Source organism: Xiphophorus couchianus, chromosome 4 (assembly GCF_001444195.1).
Source record: "Xiphophorus couchianus chromosome 4, X_couchianus-1.0, whole genome shotgun sequence".
NCBI lineage: Eukaryota > Metazoa > Chordata > Actinopteri > Cyprinodontiformes > Poeciliidae > Xiphophorus > Xiphophorus couchianus.
In genome coordinates, this window is record NC_040231.1 from 20220464 (window position 1) to 20243507 (window position 23044).

The window sequence follows — 23044 nt, forward strand, 5'->3', positions numbered from 1 at the left end:
ATGAAGGTATCACAGAAGCCTGGCATAAACCCACTCGGTTGAATTAGGTGTGTTGGAAGGAGATGCAAAAAACGTTGCTGGACAGTAGATCTCGAGGACTAGACTTAGGTATTCCTACTCTTCTGGATAGAGATATGATAGAGAGAACTCAAGAGTCCTTTTCAGATCAAACTTCTGCAAGAAAATTCGCCCACGCGATTGCCGCACACTAGAAAGTTATTTTGTAAGCATAGGGTCTGGTTGTCGGCAAAAATATACAAGTTCACTTTGACCATCCCATTTGACCAATTACCATGCCATGCTCACATCGATCAAAATGAAATGAAGTCATTGTGATTGGATCAGTGGCCAATCAAGTCAGCAGGCAATTGAATGGGTGTAGGCTGTCGGTGGTTGTATATTTTGGGAAGAATTTACTTGAGTTGAGTGCTAACAGGTATCATTTGTTTAAAAGACGCAAAGAAAATTATTTATTTATTTATTTATGTTGTTGGTCATCTGAACTTACAGCTAAAGTTTGTAAGACTGGAGCCCAAACAAGTCTAGCAGACAGTGTGGTGAAGTGCCCTCAAAGAGGCTGTCTGCTCAGCTAGGCTGAACGGTTTGGCGCTCTGTAGGCTGAGGCATCCCATTTGGCTAATGAAGTCCCAGACTGTCTTCACACCACACCCCCACCCACTGCTCCACTATGAAATGTTCTACTCATGAAAGTAATGAGCCAGGGAGGGAGAAAGACTCTTCTGGCCACTGATAACCTCAGACTAAACTTGCAACCTTACGAGACAAGGGCCTAATATCTGGCCGTCAATCAGCCCCAGCATCCCCGGCTGGAGTGTTTAGTTACAAGGATCAATTATTTACCAGCCTCCTCTTTCACTACTCAGTGCACCCAAAAAAGGAGTGTGAAGAAATAAAAGAAAAGCACTGTCAAGTGGTAGCCAATTCAATAGAAAGAAATTAGGGGAAAAAAACTTCCGTGTTTAGCATCACACAGTGTTTGATCAATAAATTGTGAATTAAGATACCATTTGACTTGAAAAGAATAAAATATGTGTGAAAATAACCTCCTTTGCACAATGTCTGCAGCAAAAAATGTATTATCTATTAGCATATTAGGGTAGACATACAACATAAACAAAAATGCCACTGTGAGCATTTACAATAATTTCCATATATTTATATGCAAGTGTTATCATTTATGCCAGACAATAAAACAACAACTGCAATGCATTAACAGTCTGAAAAATGTGTTTAAACAAGATGCTTGACAACTCTCAAATATTATGGTACCTGATGAAAAACATGCACAAACAGTATTATAATGATGTAATCTCTCTGAATCCATGTACTTCATATTTACTCTTAACCCACTGACTGCACAGCTGAAACAGCAACTTCAAGCTTTTAACTAATTTAGAGACAAGATCATATTACCGCTTCGCTCAAATTAACATTAGCACTTCACCTTGTTGGCTGAGTCTGGAAATAAATACAAAGTCACAGAGAACATCTTTAACCTAAAAGAGAAATACAATAATATTTATTGCAGGCTCTATTCAACACTGTTGTTACAAATAATTAAAATATGTGATTTTATTTAAGTAGAACTTTTGGCAGTGTGAGATATTTTCATAAGTATTCTCTTAAGATGATTAAATTGTGCAATTACACATTTCTGCCGAATACCTCTGTTTAAGACTGATGAGTAAAAAAAACAAGTTTTCAGAAAGGGAACTGTATTGGTCAGTGGAAATACTGCAAATTGCTTTGTTATTTGGAAGAAGAAGGTTTGGTATCCAGTTGCATATCAGAAAAGGACATAATTACAACAAATGGCAACATTGACAAAAAATTATAATTACTGTACACTATTACACAAAAATTATTGTTGTTTATGTGTTTTAAACAGATCTGTCTGTGGGATTCCCATCAATACTGTCGCAATATCTACGCTGTGCCAGCAGGTGGCCTTAACATCAACACTAATTATATTGAAATCCAAAAGACTTAATTTGGATATCTTTTTTTACTGTGAGCTTGTATGAACTAGCAGTTCTGCTTTCTCCAGTAGAAATATGTCATATCACCTCAAGCTCGTCGGAAATACAAACCTGCGAGAAGTGGAAAGCTAACAAGCTGGTCATTCGTCAATCCGCACAAGCACAGGAGAGTGTTATCTTTGATGCTGCTGCACAACTGACATACTGATGCAAAAATATAAAGGTTTACTAGCAGCCTTCACCATTAAAACAAGGTAGGATAGATTCCCATCTTGATGCTATTTACATCAAATTCTAACTTTACCATTTTGATATCAGACAACAGTCTTCTAAGCACTTATTGTACAAGTGTAAAACCCTGTCATAAATATAGCCTTAATTTCTAGGTCTTAGCAAACAAAAGTTGAAGGAGATATAGTATCCTCCTGCTGTAGCTTGTCTATTTCACCATTCCACATGTTGTGCAATCACAGATGGCAAAACACCAACACCGGGGTTGTCCCCATTTAAAAAAAAATATCATGTAAAAGCGCACATGGGGTCAGTGTGACGACTACACAGAGTAAAAACCTTATGCGGTCCAAATGATCCAATCTCTTAAAATTGCTGGAGGGATAAACAGTAAGACCAAGAGCAGAAAAATTACTCTGCAAAGTGAGTGGGGTGACAGTTCTACAAAGGGAGGAAATACAAGCAATTTGTTTAACCACCTTAAAATGAAGCATGTGCCGCTGAACTTGTTGTCAGCAATGCAGCTGACAACAAGTTCAAGTCACAACACTGGGAAGAAAAAGCAGAAACTGTCCAAATGGTTAGTGATTTGAATAAATACGATTTTAAAAGATGTGTAGTGTCTGCTTACTGGTAGAGCAGAGAATCGTATGTATGAATGGAGTAGTTAAATGGTGATTAGTGTCAAGTCAAGTTCTGCAGTCAAACTAATGTCTGTAAATGGTGTTTCAATGCCCCAATGCCTCCCACACTAGATGTCTTGCCACATACTTCTGTGGAGGTAGCTAATTTGTCCTGGTAGAATACAATAAATTTTCACTTCATTATGTGCTAGCTCATCATACTTTAACAGCAATCACAGAATCATGTAACAAAGAATCATAAGTTGGTTTGTTGTTGCTGCACTATGGCCTAGTGCTATACACACATCTTGGCCTGTGCCTCCTGATGTAAAGTAGGTAGATGAAGACATAGGATTTAATTTTTAATTTTAAAGTAAAACTATGTCCTAAGCCTAATATATATATATATATATATATATATATATATATATATATACACACACACATACATACACACATAGTAAGTTTTTGTCAGTTTTTTAGGTCGGTTATAAACACAAATACTGTAAATTGATAATGTGATATGAAGCTTATATAGAGGTTTTCACTGGCAGAGGCCTCTCGTGTCAAGGGCATCCTTTGGAATAGATTAATGAGCCATCAGCTGTGAGTCCAAGGGACTGCTCCTGAAAGATAAAGAAGTTGGCTAGTCTTTTGCCATTTTGTTTTCAGCCCACTCCTCTTTCTAAGCTTTATTTATAGAATTTATAGTTTTCTCATCGTATGAGGAGTTCCTGGTGCTTTACAAAAATCGTTCCTGTTTCTTCACATTTTGCTCCAGAGTATTTAGTCTTACTTCTAATCTGGCCTTGCTGAACAGTGTGTTTTGAATGTCTTTCAGAGCTTTTTTGTGTTTGTTGAAGGGCTGAGCGATATGACTTAAAGTCAGTATCACAATACATTGAGCAGTTAATTTCGATTTTAAAAAAATGGACAATAACTTCACCCAACCCGACCCCTACTCAAAAAATAAAGAATGTGATAAACTACTATTGATGACATGCTGTGAAGTGAGTCCAGACTCCCCTGGACTGTTTTTTGCAATTATTTTTGTTGTTACTTTAATGTAGTTTAAAGCTACAGTGTCTGAAAATAAATGAAGAAAATGTGTACTTTTTGTTGAACTAAACTAGTTTATAAATGTAAAATAATTTTGCTTCCAATCCTAAAAGCGTTAATTGCCAAACAATTACTGACACATTTTATTTGGGGAAATGTACTGGTCCTCTTCCTTGACGATTGATGGCGGAGGAGGAGCTAAGCACTGTCAATCACCCTCGCCTACATGCTCCCCACACTCTTCCCCTGGTTCTTTGCTAGCATACAGTTAGTTCTCCACACTGGAACCTGCCATGAATTCTCAGGCTAGTTAGCATAGCTACAGATGGTGATGGGTAAACAGTTTTCCTGTAATAGTAAGTTGTTTTTCTGCCATTAGCACATTGAGCAGCAAATACACTTGTATGATAGACAGTGCTAAGACCCTCCTTCTGACTCTGATTGGTTGTTTCTCACTGTGAAACAGATGACATGCCCACAGGGAGGCAGAGGAGCACATTTTTTTTCACAGATGATCTGTCTCATGTTATACTGTCACGACATAGTGAAAGCTTTAAGAAATATTGTTAAAAACATATTTTTATAAAATTTACATATGTCCTTGAAGTAAAATAGCTTATTTAGTTTTTTTGTTTGGGTTATATTATTCACTGTAATTTGCTCATTTAAAGAGGTCCTTCGTTTTATGGTTAGATTACCACAGCACACTCAACCAGCTGCTACCTCTGAAGGTTTCTTATTGTGAGGACAGAACACAAACTCATATTTGGTGTGAGGTTATACACAGCTGAGTTAACACTTTCTTCCATAATTTTCTATAGTTTATATAGCATGTACTTTTGCTAAAATTGCGTGACAGTAAAAAATAATCTGTCACAATGAATCCACAGCTCGTTTTACACAATATTTACGATCTGTACATGGTGCACCAACTCAGTGCAAATGCAGGTAGTCACATAAACAAATTTCTCGGTACATAAGGGGGAGGCTGCATAGGCATCACATGGCTCTAATTAGTGACACTGTTGTCCTTAAGCTGATTCTGTTTTGTGGCTGTTCTGAGTGTTAGCAGGTGTACTATAAGTCTATTCAGTTCCTATCTAGTGGCATTCTTACGTTGCTAGTTCATAAGAGTTATGTCAACATAGGCATTATTGTACAAGATGACTCTATCCATCAGTAAAATAATGAATGAATGAACAAAGGAAAGGAAAACTGAATGAAAGCACAAAATTGGCCCGGATACAGTATTGATCTCTTCAAAAGAACTCAACATCTCAATTTGAGTTTCCAAAGTCTTCCCAAGCTAAAAAAGAAATATAATTTCCCCTGCCCTGTCTGGCCCTGTCTTAAGTCTTTTTTTCTATTTCAAGAAAACCTTCCAAAAATAGATGACCAAAGAAGTCTTGGTTAAACACCTTAACAATCCCAGCAACGCAGTTTAGTTAGGAATGGAGAAGAAAAGTACAAACCACTAATAAAAATGAGAAAGAACGGGAATTTAAATTTATTTTCAACTAGAGCTGTACAATATATTGCAAAGTAGGAATGTGTGATAGGGCATAAAATTCATATCACGATATCCATCATGATGGGAGGCGGTAACAATATATATCACTATGTTTTTTACGTAAAATGTACAATAGAAACAAAAAAATACAAATTGAGTGGAATGTATATATTTTTGTTAACTTTTTTAGATTTAGTGGATGGATAGTTATTGTGGGTGTTATTTGTATGTAATAATTGCAACTGTTTTGTATTGTGCTGGAACCTATTACTGTCAGGTCGGCCTTACAAAATCTAATTTTAAGCGATACCCGGCTGCTGATAGGCAGCAGCATAATCTCATGGTGACTACATGATTAAATCAAACTTAAATAAATACATGAAAAAATATCTTTCTATAGAAACACTAACTTTAATGTAAAGGATGTCTGTAAGGGACAGCTGATATGTTTGTGACACCAAGAGCAAACTGCTACAAATATAAGTTCTCAAAAAATCTTTTTCAGAGCTTATATTTTTCAAAAGATTTGACAAAAAGCTACCCATAAAATGAATGAGTTTTTGGAAAGAAACTTCTAGTACTATCGATATTTAGAGATCTAAAAACATTAACATGAAAGCATGCTGTGGTTATAGAAGCAGCACTTTTGCATGGATGTTTAAATAAATAAACAACCCTCTGTGGTTATAACAGACTTGTATTGTGTGACCATAAATCATTTCTCCCAGAATGTCACATTGACTGAGGTCTACAGCATGTACTATACAAAAAAAAATTAATTAAATCTATCAAACTGTTTTTTAAGAGCATCTGATTGGCAAGCCGTCTTGGGACAGTTGGCAAATGGGCGGGCAGCGGAGGAGTTTAGAGGTGCTAAAGTTCAGGCAGGAGCGACGCAGCACCCTGTTTCCTGCCAACAGCCCTACAGTGGCGCAAATCCTGACTAAGTTGTTGACCCGTGGCCCCCACCTGCCTTGACCATGTATTATAAGCAGGGAGGGGGGCATCACTTTCCTTCCTAAGATGCCTTCCACACCAGAAGGCTTTTGACTCATGCCCATCTGTCCTGGTAGTACATACATTAAGTGAAAGCCAAGATACTGGCAACCTGTCCAATTCATGAGTGCCTTGTTATGTGAAGTGTGAACACGATCTCAGCAACCGTTCAGTAAGGAGAAAAATGATCAGTTAGGAGGTCAATCCACACGGTTCTCTTCGAGTTGCAATAACACGTGAGGATCAATTATGACGTAAATATTTAGGGAATTCTTTTTAAGCTTTATTGTTGTTTCCTCACTCAATTAAAAACAAACCAATATAGTAAACAATGAAGTTTTCAATAATTGGCAATCACACATTCTTACACATGAGAAGAGTAAAATCAAAATGCCTGAGAAACACTCATCATTGTGAGTTAGAATGCCCATGGCATTACTAGATCAAGTAAAGGCAGACAGGATAACAATGGCTGAAATTCAAATACGTCCTAATCACTTGCAAATACCAGTGTGGATGGTCAGTCTAGATTCAGTTTAGTCATAGATCACACATTTGCCTACAGACTGAGCACATTCTGGGTCATTTTTAGCATGACAATACATCAGTGGGTGAAGTATTATATTAGAAATGATGGTAACAAATGAGAAAAAATGTAATTTATTACTTAAATAAAAAACTCTTGTCTGAAATAATTTAAGTTTCAAACATGTTTTTAAAGAAACGTTTTCTTCAGGCAGGCATTTGCCCCAAAACACACAACTGCCCCTTCCTCCCCAGGAGTGCTACTGACCGTTTTAGCAGGTTCTTTGTCAAGATAAGAGACTAAAAGGCTGACAGATGTTCTCAAAATCTCTCAGCTTGTCTTTTAAGATGAATCTGATTCTCTACAAAAGGAGAGTGTCTGTCAGATCTGCTAGCCAATGTTTGATGGAAGGCACCTCTTGTTTTCCCAGTAAGGAAGGACTCGTTTTTCACAATTATAACACCACAGGCTAGAAGGCGCCATTGTGCTACATTGAGTTCCATAAACTTATCAGATATTCCCAGAGTGATCAGACATAGATTTGTTACCACCTGAACTTCCAGTATCATGAAAAGAAAAGAGAATATGTCACATGAGTACTCTTGAAGTTCAGGACAAACTGCATAGCTGTCTGATAAGAGTATTCTCAATGAATTCGCACTTCTCACACAAGGCTGAGGCTTCTGGGAACATGCTATGCATCATAATCTTTGAGTGTAACCTGTGTAAAAACCTAAATTGTATAAAGCGGTGCCGGGCATTAATAGAACACTCATGAATATATTCTAGCCTATTTTGCACACAGTCAGGGGTAACAGTGCTCCAAGCTCCTTTTCCCTATTTCCTTTATATTGTCAATTTTTGGAAGGCTTAGATTTTGCAGTGTCTCGTTAAGTTGGGAGACAATGAAGTTGGAATTGGTAAATATTCTAATATGGCTCTCTACATGTCCGGTACAGACCTCTCAAAGTTGAGAAGGTGTTTTCACAAAGTTCCTAATCTGCAAATACTTACAGAAATTAGGGGTGCACCAATTTATCGGCCAGCAAATTTCCATAATTTTGGGAGATCTGTGATAGGCCGATATTTGCAGGTAAAGGCAACCTTATCTACCTCAACAAAGATTTAAAAATCAACCACTGACCTCTTCTGCTCTCCCGTGAGAGGTTTGACTGGCAGATCAGCCCACCAGGTCATGACTGCAAGTTTTCAGTTAATAATAGTCACACCACTGTTGCCAACTCGGAAACGTTCTTGCTATATTTTTTTAGAATGTTTTCAGACCAAAAAATTGGTATTGGTCAAGATTGGAATCGGCAGGTCAGGCTATTTAAAGATCGGTAATCGGTGATTGGCCAGAAAACTGCAATCGGTGCACCGCGGATAGAAGACGGTAAATTATATTTCTGCCTGCGTTATTTGAATTAAGCAATAGTTAATCAAATTTTCAGAATACCAATACTACACAGTCCAAAAACATTCAAGTTCCAGGCATTGAATGTCCCACCTATGATGGAGGGCGTAAGCAAGGAGTTTGGTGCTATACAATCAACTTGGCACATTTTGTATGATTAAGAATTTATATATTGTTCATTTTTGCACACTGACAAGTACATTTATACATTTCACTGTTTTTCATAGTTGTGTGAACCTCTTTTCAAAGGTCAAAAGTTATGATTAAAAGCTTTTAAATTCAGCCTTATTGATCCTTATTTCAAATGGATAAAACAAAAAACTAGGATAAGCTTTCATTTTGCCCAGTTCTATCTTTTCTCGTCTACTTAGAACAAAATCTCCAAGGAACTTTTATAACATCTTGCTAAATGCAATAAAAAACATGATACTTAAAAGCCTAAGAAGTTCAAAGTGGTACTAATAAAGTGTAGCTAATAAAATGATCCATGTATAAAAGACACAAAAACACTTTTAACAGATAATTAAGGTGTGAACGTACCTGAGCTGGCTGGACGTCTAAGTAATGAAGCACTTCTTTAAGCATGACAGGCATGTGAGGAGGCTTTTCAGCAGAAACACAAGAGAGTCCGTCAGACCTATCCCAAAAACCAGGGCCAGAAGACAAACCAGCAGTGGCAGAATTCAGCCTCAACATTAATGACCTCCATGCTCTCCGTGCTGCCAGGTTTGTTTTCCATATCATTATATTGGAGATAAAAAGCATGTTCTTGTAATGGCCTGTGGAGAAACAACAGCAAGTTATGCTAATTTAATGTACTACTCCAGGTTTGTGGCTGTTTTTTAACACTATAAAAAATAAATATTAGTTTAGTCTGACACGGGTGTTTTATTGTCCCTATTCATTCTGCAACTTTCTCCAAATCTGCTGCTAACAAAGCAATGTGTTATGCCACACCACATTGTTGCAATGTTGCATTTGCTGACAATAACAATTTGCCATGCTTTGCAACTTGATGTGAACATAATTACTGTTATATTCTGACTGTACAGTTCATATATCCCACTACACTATGTGTTATTGAGAAGAACTGTAAATATTAAACACTTTTTGTTGCCTCAACTTTGGTATTTTTAGAAATACTTTCCACCACAATATACTGTATGTCATAAAAACAGTAAATTGTATGTCACCAATAAGGTTTCTATAGTCCATCAAAGTTAGTTGATTGACTGTAGAAAAGATTAAGAATGAAATGACAACTATAGAAAGATAAAAATTAGCAAGTTAACTCTCTGCTGCCCAATAACCCAATAAGAAGTGATGATGAGCAACAATAGAGAGGTTCTCTTAAAATGTGCGTAAAGCATTTACCAGTAGGAGATGGAGGAAGTGTCACTCAAAGTCAGTGACAACCTGTTACGGCTATCTAATTTTATTACACCATTAGAAAATTAATATTATAAATGTGCATTATTGTAATAAACACCAAGGGATTCCCTGATTACACAGCCTAACTGGTGTGCTACAGGCATTATTGGTCCATAACTGGTGTGAAACTAGCCTGATAAACACCAGCCCCTTGGTCTGCACTTTGCTTTGTAAAGTGTCTGGACCCTCAGCTTTAAGAAAAGGAGTTGCTCTAAAACAGCACAGAAAATCAGTGTCATCATTCACAACTTTTTCTGCGCGCTGGTTGAAATTCAATCTGAGAAATCAAGCACAATGAGAGAAATCCCAGACAGAGCACCAAAGGGAGATGAGAATTTAGCAGAATTGCATAAGAAGGCAATGGAACTAGTGTGGAACCAGTTCTCTCAAAACAAGTAAATTCACAAAAAGACAGAATATAAAATATCTAATAACAAATAAAAATACTACATAGTAAGGGCAAAATTTAAAACATAAACACTGTATAGTGATTAAAAAATAGTGCATTACACACATTGAGGACTATTCCACATATCATTTACTTTATTAAATTTTTTATTTATTTGATAATGATTGTCACGTTTAAAATATTAAGAAGACAAAGTACAAAATCATATGGGGGGCACCACAGAGCATTTGTGCTTAGGGCACCCATAAGGCTAGCAACGGCACTGTACATCCTGCTGCTTAGTTAGCTTTAGCCTCTCCGCTAAATGTGCCAGGCTCACATTCGCAACAAGACTGGAATTACCAATATGAAGACTAATATGGGGTAAAAGTTTAACCTGTGCAACCAAGCAAGCTGGCACTTTGAAGAAAAATATCATAGGGACAGGTAAAAAGAGGTTTCCATGTCCACCTGGCATTTATCAATGGAGTAAAAATTGAAGTCGTGACAGTACATTAATACTCCTGCTACTTAAACGTTCACTTTACACTCTGTCCACTACTAAACAAACGGTAAACAGCATTTTACTGCACAACATATGAAACAGCTCAACTAACAACTGTCACGCTGAAACGTGCGTCCAGATGAGAAAAGCTAAACTGCAGCTTACCGTAGTGGATCAAGCAGAAGCTCCGCCTCCTCCAGCCTCAGCGTGACGTGCTCGTCACTGCTGGGCCGCCCAGCGTCGTCACCCTAACAGCCAATCCGCGGCCACACAGGAAGAGAGCTCCTGTTTGAAAATATTGGCGCTTGTTGTGCTAGCTCTCTCCGGCAACGCGTTGCTAACGACTTATATTTTCATGTAACAGCGACTTACGTTAATGAAAAAAACTGCTGTGGCATGACAGATAGCTGTTGTTTTATAACAGGTAAGAAAAAACCTCCCACGGAGAGTTTTCTGTTTGATGGCTACAACAAAGCTAACGTATTGTTAGAAACTACACGACGTTAGCTGGCTAGTTAGCAGGTGTGTGTCAACTGTGCTAAGTGGCGTTTGTGCTTCTGTATTTAAATAGGTATATATTTAATGAATGCATTGATATAGTATTGATAATGAAAAAACATAACTTTCTTGTCTTTTAATATCTGTAAAGCAACACATGAATATATTTTACCGTTAGGAGGTTGTTATGATCTCGATATATTAATGTATTTCTGAAGTAACCGCAGCACGTTTACCAAGCGTTTGACACAACATTCCCTAGTTTGTTTGTTTTTAGTGGTAGATTTAATTTTTTAATGAAGTGAACAAGAGCAGAAAGTCATAAAGATTTGTTAATACTAAATTAATGAAGATATTTGTAAGTAGGCTATAATTTTCACAATTTTTTATATTCAGATTTTTTTGTTGTTGTTTGATTCCCCTCAACCCAAATACTTGAACATATAAAAGGGAAAAGATGGGTTGGGGGTTCTTTTAAAGTAGTGAGTTTGTATCAGATGCGCATGAACTTCACACATATTATGCTAATCTTTCCCTGATTTTTAATGAACAAAACTACTTTCAGTTGAGGCTTTTATCTACTGAAATTGCTGGCAGTTCTTGATTTTTAAGTATTTAATGAATGGAGGCTGAGCATAAAACATTTTCAGCATTTGACTTGCAGGTCACAGATCAAAGCTGATTTAAATCTCTGGCCAGTGATTTGTGGATCTCTAACTTAGACTATTATTTAATCAGGAAGTTAAATTCTACAGAGAGAAACTCTTTTATAGGAAAATTGTGAAAATAGATTATCAAAAATGGCCATACTCAAAACACTTACAACTTAAATAAACCAATGATGACAAAAATGGCCACAAGTACTGCAATCTGAAAAGATGGTCAGTTCATTTTCAAATGAGTCAACATGAACAGTAAGAGCACCAATCAATGGCTGATTAATTTTGCTACAAATGCTGTTCCATGAAGGCAAAAAATTCATATTGATAACAGTTTAGTCAATTCTCACTGCAGAGATATTTATTTATTATTTCATCTTAAGTGATTATATATGTACGTGTGTGTTGTTTTGTCTTAATTACTGCTTTGGATATGTTGTTCTTTCAGCAAATGGCAAGTCATTACTCTGTGTACTCCAGTTAACGATTAATCTATTATTAGATTAGTTGACGATTATTTCAAAATCAGTTCATCACAATCCTATAAATCATACCTATGCTATGTTATTTATTCAAAGGCTTATTTTTATTATCTTGGTATGATCTCATCTAAACATACCACAACTTGTTGTAGAATAGGTTTAACCTGTACCTGGAAGGTTCAGTTTACATTACGTAATTCAAATCAATGTATTTATCCTGAGCTGTGAAATATATCTGACTTTAATGCAACATTTTTATCCTATTATGCTTTACATTATATGATGTAAGGAGATCAAATAAAGACCCCTGAGTAAAATAACATGCTGCCTCTTTTTTGACAAAATCACTTTTGGCAAAAAGAAAGAGGTGACGATGTGTTTTAGATGAATGGTGCATTTAAGTTTAGTAAAATTTCAAGCTTGATATGTGTCTACATGTTGCATCCACTGAGCTACTATAAGGGTTTTATGAAGTTTTGTTAACAATTTTCTAAAAATAATTGTTAGCCATGGTAGATTATCTTCAAATCATAATAAATCAAACTCTTTCCATCATAGACTAATAAAGCAGTGCTGCTGCATTTATTACTCTGATTTAAGACTGAAATACAGGTTGATACTACAGCTGACACAACCATAAATTTTTTTATTGGAACATTTTCATTGTCTCTGCTTGTGTCTTTGTTACAAGTTAGAGACTTATGTTGCTTAAGAAGCTTAGCAGTTAATTCCTTTATTTTGTTGCTAATGTTGCCAACTCAAGGCGACAGTTCAATGATGAGAAATTAAACGTCCTTGAAAATAAATTTATTCTGTAAATCGGTGACAAAAGATTTCAAAAAATAGTTAGCAGTTGTTTGTAAACAAAGATGGATTTCTGCTTCTGTTGTGCATATTCCACATTTGGATATATAGATGTTATTCCTATTGCCTTGTTTTGTTTTTAGTAGAAAAAGTCCACTGAAGAACTTTTTTCCTTTTTGTGTTGCAGCAACTTTCCATTCACAACAGAAGGACCAAAATGGCAAATGATGTGTGTAGTCATGTAAAAGTCGTAGTTCGCGTTCGGCCAACCAACGACAGCGAGAAGCGTGAAAACTGTCGCAATGTCGTCCAAGTTGTCGACAACCACATGCTTATTTTTGACCCCAAGGAGGAGGACATGTCATGTTTTGGGTCACAAAGAGTGAGGAACCGAACGATCAACAAGAGGGCGAACAAGGACCTGAAATTTGTTTTTGACCACGTCTTTGATGAGAACTCTACTCAACTGGACATTTTTGAGAACACCACTAAAGGAGTATTAGATGGTGTAATGAATGGATTCAACTGCACAGGTAACTAACGTGGATGCAAAATTATTGAATGTGTTAGGCTTCTTGTTTGATTCAGGCTCAGCAAAAACCCCATTCGTGCAAAATAGTTCAGCAACAAAAAGACTAAATTGGTTCTAATAAAGTAACGGTAAAATTGGTTTGCCGTAAGAGGAAGCATGAATCAGACCTCACATATCCTGAATTTCCTTAGTATTTTATAAGGTTCAGGGTCACTAGAAAGTCATGGACAGATTGTCCCTGAACTACCTTCTCAATCCCTGGCGAAAAGGTTTGCATTCTTTATGATTAATTGGAATTGTTAGTTTGCACGTCCATTCCACGTAAGCCTGCGGTTCAGGGAAAAAGTACACTGCAGGGAGCAAAGTGAGAGGGGAGTTACTTCATTACAGCATCCAGTCACCATTCTCAGTTTGCTCCCTACAGAGAATCGGTTAAATTTTTCCACCCCTCTGAAAAAAGTGTTACTGCAAAATTCAAGACAAAACTGTTTTTAAAGTCAGAATCCGTGACATTAAAAAAACCAAAAAACTGAGCAAATTATATTACTTGAAATTATCTTTAGGAACAACAAATATCTTGCTAGATTTGTCTGTAGTTGTGTTGCTAACTGTAATTTTTATGAATCTGTGGTAGATATGGGTCCATTGGAGGATTAAATTTAATGTTCACTACCTTGACTGAACTCTCTTTTCTTCTCAGTACAATGTGTCATTTAAGGTTACTTTTCTGAGCAGCTTTTGAATGTAGATCTCAGGCTGTTTGCAAACACGGTTCTTGCGTAGTTTGAAAATGTTTTTAAAAAAATAAGAAAATAGTTGTATTTCCGGATATATTTTTTTCAAAATCCGTTTTCCTAAAGTTGGATCCACTTGTTCAAACATCCATCTATGAACAATTCATACATTCATTTGTTCATAACTCATCCTTTATTCCATGTATTTTTCATCCATGCATTCTGTCAACCATCCGTCTAGCTATTAGTCCATAAATCCCTTTCTCCTTTCATCCATCTATCTATCCATAATCCATCAATCTGTTCATTCATCCATAAATGTGCATCCATCCATCTTTCCATTTATGTGAATACCACAGATTCACCCCTATTTTCCATCCATTCATCTTTTTATTTACTTATCTTTCCATTCATCCATCTTCTTCATCACAAGGTTTTGTTTTAGGGTTTTATTTTTGTACCCAGACTTCAGTAAAAATATCTGCCAAAAAACTATGAAATTAGCTGAAAACAAGTTAGATATCTGAAAACTTGAATTTGGAAAAGTAGCAAAGTTCTACATGAAAAATATGTGTTCAGCCAGCATTTTAAGGCCTGGTTTGCAGTTCTGAAGCCATTGTTTACAAATCTAGGCTGTTGCCATCTGTTTTGTGAAACATGTTATAGAAAGCAAAGGTTGTTCTAAACAGGAAAGAAACAGTAAACCATACATTTTTGACAGGTTGAGATTTATTTATCACAATCTAGCATTCTTGTGCTTTGTCTGTATTATTGTATCATGTCAAAGAAGAACAACTAATGACATACTGTATTAAAATAAATGCTGCTTTACAATGTATTCATTTAATATTTAGACATACTGTATATCTTTTGTCTAAATATTTTGTATGATTTTAGCTAAAATAAACACTCAAATTCCTGTCACTTGATTGATTGAAATTTGTAATCTGCATTTTGTGCACTTCTTCTATGCAGTGTTTTGTGCACTTTTTCTATGTTCTTTTAAAATCAATGTGTTAGTGTTTGTGCACCCTTTTCCTTTGTAATAAGTTTCCTTATTTTGGTCACAGTATTTGCTTATGGTGCTACTGGAGCTGGAAAGACCCATACCATGCTGGGTTCACAAAATGACCCTGGAGTCATGTACCGCACAATGAAAGAGCTGTTCAAACGGATGGACGATGCTAAGGAGGAGAAAGAGTTTACTGTTGCATTTTCATATCTTGAGGTATTTTCTAAGTATGTATTTTGTGTAGAATGGATCGTTTATTTTTAACCTGAGCTGGTTATTTTGTGCCTAACAGCATTTCTTACATTACTCCTCCATATTTGTCTACTTTCATTTTTAATTCAAAACTATTCTGTTCAATCCTACATTTCCTTTCTTTTTGTCTTGAGGTGACTCTAGGTTGTTGAAGCTTGCCCTTGACGCCTAACTATGTTTTTGTTGGTTCACAGGTTTACAATGAACAGATCAGAGACTTGTTGGCTAATGTCGGGCCTCTTGCTGTCAGAGAGGACAGCTCCAAAGGAGTAGTTGTTCAGGGCCTCACACTTCATAAGGTTTGTCAGCTAAAGATACAACATTGCACCTTCTTGTTATTGTATTCCACTAAAAGGTGGTACAATTCTGCTCCTATGGTTCTACTAAACAACGTAATGTATCTACATTTAACAATAAATGAATAAAATGCTATTTAAAGACTTTCTCCGTTACTCATTTGCAGCACTTATTAGATGTTTCACTATTTCCACCTGGCCCATTACCCTCATGCTGAAAAAACTTTCTGTTGATGTTTTACAGCCCAAGTCTGCAGAGCATATTCTTGAGGCTTTGGATTCTGGCAATCGAAACAGGACTCAACACCCAACTGATATGAATGCCACTTCTTCTCGCTCTCATGCTGTATTTCAGGTACCGGTATTTTAATCTTGTAAAAAACATGAAAGGATTTTGTATGTTTTCGGGGGTTTTTTGTTACTTTTAAGAGAAATAAATAATAAAGTAAAGAAAACATCCCAATTACCTACAAAGTAACCAAATACAATGGAGCTAACTGTACCCACCTCTGAGTATATACAAAATATGTACTTAAAGAATCTTTTACTGGTAGAAACTTTAAACATACGTTCTTTTTAAGCTAACACTTTTGTTTATAATTTCTCAGATATATTTGAGGCAGCAGGACAAAACAGCCAGTCTAAACCCTAATGTCTGCATAGCCAAAATGAGCCTGATTGACCTGGCGGGCTCAGAGAGGGCCAGCGCCACCAATGCCAAGGGAGCACGCCTACGAGAAGGTGCTAATATTAACCGCTCCCTTCTGGCCCTGGGAAATGTTATCAACGCTCTTGCAGACCCAAAGGTGAGCTTGTGTTTCTTCATATTTTCATTAATTACCAAACAGGACAAAAAAAACAACATAATGACCACATGAAAAAGAATTAAAATTTTGTCTAGTTGATCACCCTAACACTTGTTAAACTCTCAATAAAAGATGGTGAGCACATTACTTACACAAGATACAATGTTGTTTCTTAGACCTGTATCTATCACGCAGAATAAGAGAATTAGCAATCAAGATTACAACACAGCAATGAATTTCATTTTAATATAAATAATTGTGTTCATGAAATGTTAATCGTATATTATCACTAAGTCTTAGAAAGCCATCTTTGTTTTTAAATAAAGTAATCATCGGGAAATGGTAAAACCTTGGAGGGGTTATAAGTGTCCTTTGACTAATTCAGTTGAGACATTAAGACCTGATTAGGAATCTATGTATGAATCAATTAAAATATTTTGAAACGCATTTTTACGCAACCTCACAACATTGGAACCTCAAAACACTGTCCTGAGTCGTATGCAACGAAATTTCGTTCTGTATACACCCTGTGCATGCAAAATGACAATAAAGCCAGTCTAAGTCTAAAATATTTTGAAACGCATTTTTATTTTGCGGTTGTTCAACAATATGTTAACTGCATATTTTTACCCACCTCAAGCAATGTTTTATGGACAGTGGATTACAAAGAAAATGTCAAACTTTTAAGCAGGCTTATTAATTCTATAGACAAAGCAATTTAAGAGTTTGTTTGTTTGTTTTAGAAACATCACAAATCACTGCTTCATTATTATTAATTTTCTATTTGTTCTGAATTTTATTGACTGGTTTGTATTATAACTTAAACTAGTTAAGTTTATTGTTGTATGAAGTTATCTGCTCTCTCTATGGTAGTAAACATGGAACCTGGGAAGGGCAGAGTGAACTGAGTATTTGGGTATTATTTCATTCCAGTTGCATACATTAACCTGTCAAGCAGTCGTCTCATTTTACACACCAGTCTCAAGAGACAAGACACAAGCAGGCGGCATGCATTTAGGAAATGCTGTGCAAACCTACCACAGCCATGTTGAAATGCAATCCATCTTCAACAGTCTTCTCCTTCATTCTTTGGGTTGAGCCTGTCTCCTTTCACCAGCATTGTTAAGTTTCTGCTGTACTTCACTCATATTTTTTTTAAGAGTTGCAGTCATGGATTCATTCTTAACTCACCACAGCTTTGCCACCCGGTCCCTCATGGTTATTGGCCCAAAGAAATTCACGTTGTGGTCAATGTTTAGAGGAAAGAATTTCCTTACTCGTTTCTTGACTGACATACCATTCATTTGAGAGAGCTGAAGAATGTCTGCTCGATTCTGTTTGGGCTCTTGTCATCTTCATATTTTGCTCCATGTACAGAGATTCTGTTGTAAGTTGTTTCCCTTAGGCGGTGGCCATACTTTTGTCGAGCTATCTGAGGAAGCACTCCATTTCTCCAGCTTGTCCTTCAGTCAAGCCCAGAGTATTACCTCTACCGAAAATGCATCCTGTTTAGTAAAAGTGATGCCTTTTTAAAAGGGTGTACATGTTGTTGTTTTCAATAATGCTAAATCACTCCTCTAATTGTTCTGGTCTTTGATATGGGAAGAAAACGTTTTCCATGCTCCAGCTGTGCAATAATTGTGGTTTAGAGCTGGAACAGATGACATTTGTTAAAATCATGTAGTGTTTTGACAGCAAAAACAAAGGATGCGTCTTTTGGGATTTGTTAAAACTTTTTGTCACTAAAGCCACGCTTGGTGGTGGCAGGCATGTTTCTGTTTAAGATTATTAACATTCTAGATGTTACAATAAAATTCAGTACTGGTGGGCTAATAAAAGCTGTACTGCGTTATGCAGTCACAACAAGGGCTTAGTCATCTATGGAATGTCTTAAATATGCTGCACTGCTCTCAGAAACAATGCTATTTACTTTTTGACACTTTATATAGAATGACAGTGACAGCCTGCTTTTGTTTAAAGTGGATATTTTCCCACATTTATCCTGAAGCTCTGCAGACCTAACAAAAGGTCCAACTCTGTTCCAACACAGTTTGGCCCCCAGATAAAACTATTTTACGCTCTTTTTCTATTATATTCTAAATTGTGAATCTTTGCGGTCCTAGTGTCACTGACAGTGTGACTCACCTAAGCAGCTGTAGTTTATCTAATGCCATTATTATTGGCTGAGCTGTCTTCACAGACTGCTGCAGAGAGACTTAATCTTGAAATTGTACACTCTGTACTAAATTGTGTTTCCAGTTAGGTTTATTGGTTCCCACCATACAGTCCAATGTAACAATGCCTTTCTTCCGGTTAAAGTGGAGAAACAACATGAAGGCACACTTCATATGTATGAGTTTACATCTTTCTCTTTTTTTTCTTTTTTGATTTATGTCTTGTTTGACAAGAGTAGTGGAATCCTGGGTTCTGTATTTGTTCTTGTCAAACATTTATTTGATATATTTTCTAAGTGGACACAGTGAAATTTCAGTGGTTTCTCAGGGTTTTTGTTTTTTTTGTTTCTTCAGTGCAGTCTGTAAGGGAACTCAAGCATACATTGTGGGGCTAATCCTTATTTTTTTCACCGTTTGTTTCAGAGTAAGAAGACTCATATACCATATCGAGACAGCAAGCTGACGAGGCTACTTAAAGACTCCTTGGGGGGCAACTGCAGAACTGTTATGATTGCCAATGTTAGCCCATCATCCAAGTCCTACGATGACACCCAGAACACACTTAAATATGCCAACAGGGCCAAGGAGATAAAGTCCTCGGTCAGTGCTAAAGCTTTCACATAGTTAACTGTGATATAATGGCAATGAATCTTTTAAGTAAATCCATGAAATCCTTTGAAAACATTACATTTTTCTTTTCCAATGCTTGCCTTTCAGCTCAAGAGTAATGTTGTGAGTCTCGACAGTCACATCGGTCAATATGCTGTGATCTGTGAGAAGCAGCGGCAAGAGGTAAGGAGAATCCACCATCGTGATTTGACATTTAATCAGTCAAATCTCCCTCATTTGTTTTGAATTAGGATATTTACAGTGATTTGTCCTTTGTTTCTGACTGTTTTCAATGTCTTCCATCTCTGAAGATTCTCCAGTTGAAGCAGAAACTAAAAGAATATGAGGAGAAAAACGCAGTGCCTGGGGCTTCCAACATGATCTCTTCGCAGAAACAAGCAGAGTTCAAAAGGTAAGCATGTGGTCTGAATCCCAGTGAAACCTGCAACACGTCACTCTTTTTGGCTTGTCATAAATCCTTCATGTGAAATCCCGTTATTGGAATGTAGACACCAATTCAAGTAAAAGGAGCTTGTTAGGCGTTTTGCCATTAGGGTAACTAAGGTGTTACTACAACAATTGATACACAAATGCTTATGCCTTGAGAATGAAAATCTTATTTAATCACTTGCAAATAGCAGGGTCAATTTTGGAAGATTGCATTTGAATCATTGAAGCAGTTAAAGAAAACTACCCATGAGGCGGGTGAAGTAGAGGTTTTCCTTCTCTGCGTTTTATTCTAGCTCTTTCCCAAGCTTTTCCAAGTCTCAACAGGATATACAATCCTTACATCATGCTGTGATTCTGCCCCTGGGTTCCCTGAGCTTGGAAAAAAAGGAGAGGAAAAAATAATCTGACAACACAACTAGTTCACTATGTATAAATTGTGCTTGCAGTTCTGAACTTAACTTCTGCAGACTGAGGTTCTCACCCTGGCTCTATTGCAGAGCGAAGCATTAATAACAAGTAATAGATGGTGTGGTATTCAATTAACAACTCTACTTATTAATATTTTTTAAAATGTGTCTATAAAATTGTTTATTTATGTAGTCATGTATGAAGTCAGTACTCTCAGCAGAGTTAAGTCCCTTGTCTATCCCGTTTTTCCCTCAGTTATCACTGAGAGATGAATATATCTGATTTCCTGAAGCAAATCACTGTGTGTGCGTGTATATAAACATGTTAATATATTTATTTATGTAATTTATGTTGCGCTATATAATTGCATCTAAGCCCGTTAAAGGAGTTTTCATCTGCTGGCAGGCCCAGGACTTATTGAAGCAAGTGTCAGAACTGATAGTCCCCCCTAAAGGCTCCTCAGCTGTTGTTATAGCCTTGATAAATTCACATAACATTTATGAGAACTGCATATACTACATAGCCTCCTTGTTAAATATGATTTATAATTTTTAAGCAGCTTGTTTGTGTTACTGTTATGAAATACTCCCACATGAACCTGATGGTTAGACCTCTTGGAAAATTGTTTCTTCCTGGAAAATGGTCCACCTCTGCTGATGACCTCATGCTGCCCTAGTGGGTATAACAAGTCACATTGATTTAAGACAAAACACACACAAACACTTTCAGTCGAAATCTTTCTGCCCACAAACCGGTGAACTGTTTCTTTACACCTCAGATTTATAAATACAGGGTACATGTCCTTTTTTAAGTGTACTTCTCTTTAACACCCTTTAGAAAAAATGTCGTTATAATTGTGTTTTATTATAAACACAATTATAAGTTAAAACTGGAATATTAACCAGGACACGAATGAGAAGTTGAGATCTGTAATGCATAATTGTAATATTGTAAATCTTAGTCATATAGTGGTTTGCAGAAGTTTTTACATATTGTCCCTTCAAAGCCCCCAGGGCTGCTGTTCAATTTTAAAAGTCCTGAAGAAGTACTAATTTTCCTTCTATCATTTTCTACGTCTGTATAAGTATGGAAAAAGAAAACGGTGTGGAAAAAGGCTTGAGTTTCTACAACTCTCTGACCTTATTTTCTTTCCTAAAAGTTACGATTTTGAATTTATAAAAAGTGAAGGGATTCTTATATTTATTTATACTTAATAGTGCTGTTTATTTTTAACTTTGTGTCATTAAGATAAGATGTGATAAGCTCTTCAATCTGCCCAGTGTTTCCAAAGATAAATACACATTCATTTAGAAATGTTAAAAGGGCCATTTCACTATTCTTTTGTCCTCAGACATTTTTAGATCAGCGTGTTCTGGATCAGAAGTCAACATCAGCACTGTTTTCTCTCTCTTTATTCATTTTTTTTTTCTGTTAACAGATACCTAGAATATGTTAAGAACTGACAAAATTAAAAATTTTGAAATTTCTGCTTTGCAACACATTTAATGTTGAAATGGAAACTATGTAGGAAATCTGAATCAAATACTGCAGTGTATTTAATTGGGAGGCCAACACAAAGAATTGTGAAGTGGGAGGTAAACGATGCACAGTTAAGAAAAAAGTCTGGTATGCATTTGTGATATTCTACTTTCAGCTGATAGATTAAATGATGTTGAGAGCTGTACATATTTTTACCTAAATTTGCTTTAAACATTTTGCACAACTTTATCGCTGACTGGTCTGGTGACTTTCTTGGTTTATGTTAAGCTGGTCTTTACTGATGTTCTTTAACAATCCTTTGAGGCCTTCACAAACCAGCTATTTTTATGTTGTGAAATTGCTGTTTGCCAATAAGGTTTTAATGTTTTGAGTCAATACAATGGATTTCATTTTGAAGAATTGCTGTAACTGGAACATAACACTTGCATTCCACTTTTTATTTTTTTTACTTTTAACAGAAACATGTGAAAGCCATGTAACTCTTTCTTTAGACTTCACAGTTATGCATTTCTTTCTTTTGATCTGCTCAATAAAATACATTAAACTTTGGTTGTAAATTAGGCTTTAAGGTAAATAAAGATTTATGTTTGCTACAAAATGTATATTTATTAATTAATAGAAAAGGACACATTTTCAGTGTTTAATTGCTTCTATTGGTTCCGGTGTACTTTTTTTAGACAAGCATGTCTTATATCTTGGATTAATGGCAGCTGTGCTTAGAGGCCAGAGGATCAGGATTGAAAACTATTGCAATGAACCGTTTAGAAAGAAAATGCTGTTTAATTCGGATCTTCCTTTTTTCATTTCCTGTCTGCCACGATTATGCAGCGGGGAATGAACGAATGTAGAGTTTTAATCTTGAACAGTTGTGTCCTTTTTTTCAGTACAAATGATACACATTTATTTTCCTTAAATCACACCAGCCAGATCTTATCATCTTATCTGACTGTCTGTAAGGCATAAAGTGGCATCTGTCGGGGTATTTGGGTTGGAGGCGGGGGTATGAGGGAAAAGCTGAATGAGTCTCTCTCCCACACACTTCATTCACTGGCATCAGAATTCACAACTCGCACAGAAAGAGGCTCTGAATAGAGGCTGCACGCTTCTCAGGCTATTAAAAATTCAACAGTCTAGCAAGGCCACGG

The 23044-nt window shown here is 36.4% G+C and overlaps 2 protein-coding genes across 4 annotated transcripts in view; one reads left to right on the plus strand and one right to left on the minus strand.

The window, feature by feature from the left end:
- Positions 1-10950, minus strand: part of mettl15 (methyltransferase 15, mitochondrial 12S rRNA N4-cytidine) — a 61197-nt gene extending 50247 nt beyond the window's left edge. For 2 of the 3 annotated variants that reach the window (XM_028014991.1, XM_028014989.1), the window contains exons 1-2: positions 10849-10950; positions 8900-9138 (exon numbers count right to left, since the gene is read on the minus strand). In XM_028014991.1, the coding sequence (XP_027870792.1) occupies positions 8900-9124 (225 nt within the window). In that variant the 5' untranslated portion in view covers positions 9125-9138; positions 10849-10950. The remainder of the gene's footprint in view (positions 1-8899; positions 9139-10848) is intronic. The other variant, XM_028014992.1, reaches the window with a different exon arrangement.
- A 9-nt stretch (positions 10951-10959) lies between these two features.
- The window catches only part of kif18a (kinesin family member 18A), a 28077-nt gene continuing 15992 nt past the window's right edge, over positions 10960-23044 (plus strand). The window contains exons 1-9 of the mRNA XM_028014988.1: positions 10960-11107; positions 13314-13659; positions 15463-15620; positions 15851-15955; positions 16197-16307; positions 16561-16758; positions 19356-19532; positions 19650-19724; positions 19853-19953. Coding sequence (XP_027870789.1) covers positions 13344-13659; positions 15463-15620; positions 15851-15955; positions 16197-16307; positions 16561-16758; positions 19356-19532; positions 19650-19724; positions 19853-19953 — 1241 coding nt within the window. The 5' untranslated portion in view covers positions 10960-11107; positions 13314-13343. The remainder of the gene's footprint in view (positions 11108-13313; positions 13660-15462; positions 15621-15850; positions 15956-16196; positions 16308-16560; positions 16759-19355; positions 19533-19649; positions 19725-19852; positions 19954-23044) is intronic.